Source organism: Loxodonta africana, chromosome 7 (genome assembly GCF_030014295.1).
Source record: "Loxodonta africana isolate mLoxAfr1 chromosome 7, mLoxAfr1.hap2, whole genome shotgun sequence".
Classification (NCBI taxonomy): domain Eukaryota; kingdom Metazoa; phylum Chordata; class Mammalia; order Proboscidea; family Elephantidae; genus Loxodonta; species Loxodonta africana.
Genome location: NC_087348.1, coordinates 18267767 through 18276981, shown reverse-complemented (window position 1 = coordinate 18276981; position 9215 = coordinate 18267767). Strand labels below are relative to the sequence as shown.

At 39.9% G+C, this 9215-nt stretch overlaps 1 protein-coding gene across 1 annotated transcript; it reads right to left on the bottom strand.

The window, feature by feature from the left end:
• Positions 1-4595: 4595 nt before the first annotated feature.
• On the bottom strand, positions 4596-5796 carry LOC100659867 (olfactory receptor 10W1). Its single transcript, XM_003421343.4, has one exon. The coding sequence runs from the start codon at positions 5604-5606 to the stop codon at positions 4596-4598; it is 1011 nt and encodes a 336-aa protein (XP_003421391.3). The 5' UTR covers positions 5607-5796.
• Positions 5797-9215: the final 3419 nt, after the last annotated feature.

The following is a 9215-nucleotide window of genomic DNA, read 5'->3' as shown; positions in this document are numbered from 1 at the left end:
TTTTTTATTACCTTTTAGGACTGGGGCTTAAGACTCAAGAAAGAAACAATTTTAGAAAAGTGCTCCATATTGAAGGCTGAAGTTCAGACATCCTTGGACAGGGTGTGGTTGCAGTCCACTAGAAAGGTTGAGAAGTTTGCTGAGATCACAGTGGCAGGTCTGGTAAGAAAAAACTGCTGGCTGGAATGCTGGTGAAACTCCCTGGGAAGCGCCTCCTAGGATGCTGGTGAGATTGCTTGGAAGCTGACTGAGTACTGGGAAAAAATGCTCTGGGAAGCTCCCTGAAGCACGTCAGTGAACTTGCTGCTGTCTCCTGGGGCGTTGGCAAGGGTCGCTAGGTGTGAATTTCTCTGGGTGTCCCACACACTGCTGGCGTCAAGTCTCAGAGAAGAAGAAAATCATTCACCAGAACCAGGAAGAAAAGTCTCTTTGTCCAGAACTTTCCCTGTAATTAAATCCTCTACAGATAAAGCTTAGTATTGTGCCAGTTAGCAAAGCAGAAATGGTCCATCTCTAGTATCATAAGAAACAAGCCAAATACATTGTTATCAAGTTGATTCCAACTCATGGCAACCCCATGTGTGACACAGTACAGCTGCTCCATAGAGTTTTCTTGGTTGTAATCTTTGCAGAAGCAGATTGCTAGGACTTTCTTCCCCAGTGCTGCTGGGTGGGTTAGAAATGCCAAGCTTTAGTTTAGTAGTCAAATGCAAACCATTTGTGCCACTCAGGAACCTTTCCAGTATCATGAAACAGGGCCGCAAAAATTGAATTTGGAGCGGTGAGGGCAAGAAATTGATAACTCTCACAATATATTATCCAGATTCATAGAAAGTCCAAGAATTTGCAAATCTAATCTGTGATGATAGTAATCTAAACAGTGGCTGGCTCTAGAGGAGTGGATTGATCAGAAAGGGGCATGAGGGAACTTTCTGTGTTGTGGAAGTGATCTACATCTGGGTTGAGCCAAAGTTACACAGTTGTATATACTTTCCACTATTCATTGAACTCTGTATTTTTAGATTGTGCATTTTATGGTATGTAAATTATATCTCAATAAAGTATCATCAACACTAAATAACAGAAAAATATATAACTATATGGAAAAATATATGATTTTTGGAAAGTTTATTGTTCAATAACTTTATTGAAAAAAATGGCTAAAATACAGATGAATGTGAAAATATATCATGGTCATGGATTACAACACACAATATTAAAAAAAAATGACTTCTCTTTAAATTGATTTATAGATTCATTGCAATCTCAATAAAAATTCCAGCAAGTTTATGGGTATGTGTAACTTGATACATTGATTTAATATCCTAAGGATTTCCAAAGGGCCAAGAATGGATAAAACACTTCTTGAAGAAAATCATGATAGGATAACTCGCTGTACTTTTTATCAAGAGTTATTATGAAAACATAGTGAAAGAGATAGTGTGGTGTTGGTGTAGGGGTTGATGAGAAACTATCCTTGGGTTATATCAAAGGTATTTGTTATTTTTCTTGCTTAATATCCCCTCTCAGACAGGTAGAACTTCATGATAAAGCTCTGCTGGGATTCTGGGAGTTGAAGCTAGGCACAGAAGAGAAGAATGACTAGACCACAGATTATGTGGTGAAGAGCCAAAGATAATCACAAAAAGAGAGAATGAAGGCAAGCCATCATCAAGTCCAGGAGTACTTTTGAAATCCAATTCAAAAAGCTGCACTAAATGGGGCAAATTAGATCAGAGTCAATGGGACAATTGCCAGAAGATGTGGAACATAGACCAGAGTAAGAAGCAGAATTTAGAACCTATTAGGGAAACACTTAACTGCTATGGCTGCTAACCAAAACGTCGGCAGTTTGAATTCATCAGGCACTCCTTGGAAACTCTGTGGGGCACTTCTACCTTGTCCTATAGGGTCACTATGAGTCGGAATTGACTCAACGGCAAGTTTTTTTTTTTTTTTTAAGGCATTGATGTAAAGCCGGAGGGGCTGTTAGCTGGATGTTTATGGCTCCATTTGCAGGTAGAGGAAGCACTTTGCAAACATTTCTGAACTTAAGGAAGTAAAACTCATTCTTTATAGTTAACGGAACTGAATGAAGGGGTCCTGGAGGTGCCCATTAATTTGTAATCAGTACTTCAATGACTTTTCTCTAATAGCCCTATAATTCAACCCTTTCTTTCCTGAGTTCTTTTTCTCTTTTGAGTCCCAAGTTAATTTGAGTATGATTCCTAAAACCAAATGCTGAAAGAATGGCAGCATTAAAGTGCCATTGGACTCCATCTTCCTAATCTCCCTCCTTTCTTTATTCCCTCTCTCTCTCTCCTCCCTTCCTTTCCTTGCATTCACCTTTATTTCTGGATTCCCTTCAAAGCCCAGAGTTAATATTGCATGTGCTTTTGAGGCAGTGTCTTGACTTTGGCCCGGCATGTTATAAAGCAACCCTCCAAGGAAAGAATTTTCCTCCTCTCCTCCATCACTTATTTATGGTGCAGGAATTCTACTTTGGTATTATTGCCATAACTATTCCCAAGAAGGAAGAGACAGGATCAGAATGAGTCATATTTTGTAGTCCTTTTCACTACTGCTACGTAAATTAAAATAATTCGATTAAGAAAATCCTCAAGGGTAATTATGAAGAGAAAAAAACCAGGAAAGGAAAAAAAAAATGTAAAGATATCTGACAGGTAGCAGGCAATCCTTGCTGAGAAGATGGGAGGTTTGTAGATTAAATGCATGCATTGGGTTGAGACATGTGATACTGCAACTTTGTAGATCAAAAATAGTCGAATAGCGGTAACTTCTTACGGTTCCAACTAATACATGGAAATGTATTTTGAAAATTATTTTTTCTGAGTTTAAAAGTAACATAGTACTATAGAAAATGTGGAAAACCTAAAAATGAATAATCCAGACAATAGAGATTATTCTCTCTCAGACCGGAGATGAATATTTAATATTTTATTACATTTACATCTATTCTCTTTCCTATATGTGTGCACATATGCATATTTTTCAAATATTTGAATCATGTTATAAACGCAGTATTCTCTCTTGCTTTTGCCACTCGTTATTGTGTTAGCATTGCCTCTGAAGCTGAAATCTCTCGGTTCAAATTCCAGCTTCAACACTTAGTAGCTGTGTGACCTCATGCCAGTTACCTAAATTTTCTGTGACTCACTTCCATTGTTGGTAAATGGGAATAATAATATTACAGCATAGGGTTTTTTGAAGATTAAACTTATTTATACGTGTAATCACTTAGCACACAGTTCCTGGCACATAGTAAGCGCTTAATTAATGCTAGCTGTTAATAATAATTAAGGAGCCCTGATGGTGCAGTGGTTAAAGCACTTGACTACTACCCAAAAGGTTAGCAGTTGGAACCCACTAGCTGCTCCATGGAGGAAAGATGTGGCAGTCTGTTTTGGTAAAGATTTACAGCCTTGGAAACACCATGGGGCAGTTCTCTTCTGTCCTATAGTGTTGCTATGAGTTGGAATCAACTCTACAGCAATGGTTTATTCATTTTTATTCTTATTAATAATAATTATTATTTTGAAACATATATTTAAAGCTACATAGTATTCTTTTACACAATAATCTTTTCAACAGTACTATGGGGAAATTGGATTGTTAATGTATTTTCATTTTTACGTAAAATACTATAATAAAAAAGACTTTTTCTGATTATTCTCTGCTTGCCTCTAATCTCAAGATCCAGTCTCTGTCCTTCTCTGCTCTTCTCTGTGCCCCAAGGGGCTGATATCAAGGACTGAATTGCCCAGTCACCCCTGCCTCCTTGCTTCCAGTTGAGTTTGGTCAATGGGAAACATGGCAAGAGATGGAGGGTGGAGACAGAGAGAGGTCAGGGTATTTACCTCTCTTTGCCTGGCCATAGTTCTGTTAAAAGTTGTTTTTTTGCCCCTAAAGCAACAGTTCCAATTATGGCCTATCTCTATAGCTCTGGCTCTCACTGGTCCCTGATTATACTGTACCCGCCTTCATAATGATCTCCTGCTGTTGCTAGAATGTACTTTTCCATCCCTTGTTCTCTTATCCACACCTCTGTAGATAATTCCTTTATTACATTTTTTCCCAGTTAAAACCTTCTGAATCAGACATCTCTTTCCAAGTGATACTTTGATACAGCCTTATATGTGTAGCTTTATATTACTTAATGTTAATTGGCTTATGTATTTCTTTCCTAGAAGAGAAATGACTGAATCCAATGGTACAAATCTTTTAAGGTCCCTAATTTAAGAGAAAAAACAAAACCAAACCACTTGCCATCAAGTCGATTTAGACTCACGGCAACCCCATGTGTGTCCGAGTAGAGCTGTCGCCAGGGTTTTCAAGGCTGTGATCGTTTGGAAGTAGATCACCAGATCTTTCTTCCAAAGAAATTTTGGGTGGATTCAAATCTGCAGCCTTTGGTTAGTAACTGAGTGCTTAATCATTTGTGCCATCAGCAACTCATAGATAAACAGTATTCAGATAATTTATACCAATTTTTTAGATCAGTTTTAACATCACCTGACAGAAATCTCAGGTGCATGGACTGGAACCAAACCTCACCTGATAGGCTGTCCCCTCCTCTAGCTGTTCTTGGAAAGGTAATTCCTGGTAAGAACTCTGCCAAGGGCCCCCTTCACCTCATTGTTCCTCAGGGTATAGATGAGTGGGTTGAGCAGTGGGGTGCCCAGTGTGTAGATCAGTGAGAGGAGCTGATCTTTCTTGGGGTAGTAGCTGGAGCTGGGGCGCAGGTACATAAAGGCACAACAACCATACTGCAGCAGGACCACAGTGAAATGGGAGGAGCAGGTGGAGAAAGCTTGGCTGTGGCCAGCTGCTGAGTGGATCCTGAGCACAGCAGACACTATGAAGGCATAGGAGGCAGCAATGAGGAAGAAAGGCACAGCAATTGCTAGTGTGGCTGCCACCAGCACTGAGTGCTCATGGAAGTGGCTGTTGGCACAAACAAGCCGCATCACTGGTGGCACATCACAAAAGAAGTGCTCGATACCCCGAGCCTGGCAGAATGGCAGAGAGAAGATGAAGGCCACCAGTTGTACAGACAGGAAGAAGCCAACGACTACAGAAGTCACAACCAAGCGTACACAGAGAGTCAAAGACATGATGAGAGGGTACTGCAAAGGGTAGCAGATGGCCACATACCGGTCATAGGCCATGGCAGCTAAGAGGAAGCAATCAGCACTGCCAAGTCCAATGAAGAACACCATCTGAGTGGCGCAGCCCAGGAAAGTTATGGTCTTCTGTGTCTTTAGGCTGTTTACCAGCATATGGGGCACAACTACAGCAGTGTAGCATACTTCTACCCCTGAGAGGCTGCCCAGAAAATAGTACATGGGTGTTTGTAGGCGGGCTTCTTTCTGGATGGCCAACACAATGAGGACATTTCCAGTGATGACCAATGCATAAACTGGGCTGATTCCAAGGAATACCAGGATTCTTAGCTCAGGGTGGGAGGGATAGGCCAGGAACACCAATTCCATCAATACTGAATGATTTTGCCAGGTCATTGAGCTAACAGCTCTTCTCTGTGGATAGTTACAAAGACAGATGGAAAAATTAGACTGACAGTACATTAACTTATACTCTGAGCCATTAACCTAATGAGTGAGAAACCAGAAGTATCAGGGCTAGTTCTCTTTTTCCTCTTCTTTGCAAAACCTCTCTACATAAATATCTACAACTCGATTTACAACTTCTAAGAGTAGGGCCAAGCTATATAGGAGTTTTTTGAGGAAAAGAAGAGGTGTAATTCAGGAACCATTTTCAGAAGAAATGAAATGAAAATTAAATTCTCTCAGTAAATTCTCAAGAATGCGTCAAGGAATTTTGGGAAGAAAGATTCAAGAACGTGAGGACAAGAATCATTTATTTATTTCTTCATGTATTCATTCACACTCATTGTCTCCTGAAGTATTGATTTGGAGATATGTGGATATAACACACAAAATCTCATGATATGATGAAAAAGTTGTGTGACATGATTATAATACAAGGTGGATGGAATCATAGGAAAGGTATAGATAAGACAATTGAATTTCAGAGAAAGGATGCATTTTCAATTTTGGGAATCAAGCAAGACTTCATGGAAGAGAGAACCTGGGGTAGTAAGGACATTTAAGGGAATGGAAATGTGTTGGAAAACTATTTAAAAGTGGAAAGGATGGGATGTGGAGATAAATAGTGGTTCAGTCTGAATGGAGTGCAAGGTGCTAGAATGGAGCTGTAGGAAGAGGAAGCTGCAATGAGATCACAGTGGGCCAAACCCAGGTGAAGAAGAGTAGGTTCTACCTTTAAGGTGAGAGTGGCAGAGGTGGCATGACACCATCAGAGTTGTACTTAAGAAAGATCAGCAACAGGGTTTGGAGACAAAACTGTTAAGACCTATTAAAAAAAAAAAGCCAAACCCAGTGCCGATGAGTCGATTCCAACTCATAGCAACCCTATAGGACAGAGTAGAACTGCCCGAAAGAGTTTCCAAGGAGCTCCTGGCGGATTTGAACTGCTGACCTCTTGGTTAGCAGACGTAGCACTTAACCACTGCACCACCAGGGTTTCCTAAGACCTGCTAGGATGAGGAAATAAGGAAACAAAACAAAGGAGGGCCCATTGGGGCAAATGGCTGACAAAACTCTGAGCTTAATACCCTCAGGGGTAAGCCCCCCAAAACCAAAGCCCTGCCTACTCCTGGTTTCTCTAGCAATATCCAATCAGGAAAGGCGTAGCACTTGAAGGAAACAGGGTTTTTCTCATAGGGCTCCTCTTCTGCGAGGATATGGGAAAATATGTGATCATAAATTGTTAGAGACTAAGAACATTTCCTGTGAGTTTGGAGAGTGAATTTGGAAGGCCAAGCCAGTCCCTGATTTCATATTTCTCTTCCCTTCTAAGAACTAAAGTGAAATCTGGGAGGAGCCATAAAGCTTCCATCCAAACCTGTCTGATGAATAGGCATAACTTGCAAAAGCCGTGCCTTCTCTGAGAAGGAAATCTTTCCATTCCTAAGCTCCATGTTCATGAAACGAATTGGGATTAGGAGATGAGAGAGGATTTATTCTCAAGGTAAATCCCCAGACTTCCTACCCCCTTCAGACTTTCCCAAGGGCAACCATTCAACTTCTTTCATCAGACAAATTCATATTCAAAAGGGTGGGGAAGAAGTAATGGGAGACTTGGTTTCAACTTGTTCAATTTAATATTTGCTGCTTTTTGAGAAATCTCAAACCAGAAACACTACTTCCAGTAAAAATCATTCACATAAACCTACATCATGTCAAGCATAGGGAGAATTGTCTTTAGGGGTCATCAAGACAATAAAGGTGTTTGGTGCATAAATGACTTTCTGTTGTTTTTCCAACAGCAAAAAAGTAGTGCGTATTTTGTTCATTCTCTTTTCCTCTGCTCAACTCGATTAATGCATTGAATTATTTCTAATGTCACTTAGTGCATTCCACATTTTACTATAGATTGGGGGATGGGAATGAGCATAATATTAGTGTAAATTCAGCACGGACTCTGAAATTAAATGGTATGGCTTGAATCCCATCCCCTGGTTCTGTGATGTTAGGCAATATATGTTTTCTCTGAGTCATGATTTCTTCATTTAAATAATGGAGAAAGTAATTCTATTTAGTTCATAGGATTGTTGTGAAATTTAAATGAGATCCTAATGTAAAGAAACCTGGGTGGCATGAGCGGTTTGTGATCTGTTGCGACCCAAAGGTGCTGTGAAAGAAAACCATGGCAATCTGTTTTTGTAAAGATTGTTGTTGTTATTGTTAGGTGTCATTGAGTTGGTTTCCACTCATAGTGACCCCACGTACAACAGAAGGAAACACTTCCCAGCCCCGTGCCATCCTTACAATCATTGCTGTATTTGACCTCATTGTTGCAACCACTGTGTCAATCCATCTTGTTTGAAGGTCTTCCTGTTTTTTGCTGACCCTCTACTTTACCAGGCATGATGTCCTTCTCCAGGGACTGGTCTCTCTTGATAACATGTTCAAATTACGTGAGATGAAGTCTTGCTACCTTCACTTCTAAGGAGCTTGTTCATTCTTGTGGAAGTCCATGGTATATTCAATATTCTTTGCCAACACCATAATTCAAGGACATCAATTCTTCCTTGGCCTTCCTTATTCATTGTCCAGCTTTCACGTGCATATGAGATGGTTGAAAATACCCTGACTTGGATCAGGTGCACTTTAGTCCTCAAAGTGACATCTTTGCTTTTTAACACTTTAAAGAAATCTTTTGCAGCAGATTTACCCAATGCGATACATTTGTATTACAGTCAAGAAAGCTCTGTGGAGAAGTTTTACTCTGTAGTGCAGGGGGTTGCCATGAGTCGGGGCCAACTTGATGGTATCTAACAAGAAACAACTGCAGTGCAAAGCACCTATTCATAATGCCTAGTCTTTAATAAGAAAAAACCAAAAAACCAAACCCACAGCTATCGAGTCAATTCTGACTCATAGTGACCCCATAGGACAGAGTAGAACTGCCCCATAGAGTTTCCAAGAAGCACTTGGTGGATCTGAACCACCCACCTTTTGGTTAGCAGTCACAGCTCTTAACCACTATGCCACCAGGGTTTTCCAGCCCTTAATAATGGTATTTTTTAATTGTTATTAACATTATTTGTAAGGCCAAGGGGCATTATCTGCTTTATTTATATTTGATGTCTCATATCACCAAGCATAGTGTTGTGTAAATTGTAGACACCGAACAAATATATGTTGAATGGATAAATATACTATGAGAAACCTAAATCATTCACCTTTTTGTTACATATTCTCTTTCACTTTTAATATTATTTCATAATCAAATCACTTGTTGAGGAGTCCTTATGAAAAGCAAAGTGGGCTGCACCGAGTCCTTATGAAAATTCAACACTTGGGCTGCATTGTGGGAAAAATTGTATCACTCAAGGACATAGCAATATAAAAAGCTATGACAGATATAAAAAGGCTAGTATTCCCCCTATATGATGATGCAGGGCTTTGAAATCCGTGTCATACTGATGACCTCCGAAAATTTTATTATAGCCAGTCACATTCATATCATCTTAATGGTGCTTTCAGGGTCTGTAATAAAATATCTCCATCAGAGTGTTCATAGCTTATGAATTCTTAGAGTTGAAAGGGACCTCAGAAATTGCCTAAGTCAGTCCTCCGTTGATGTTT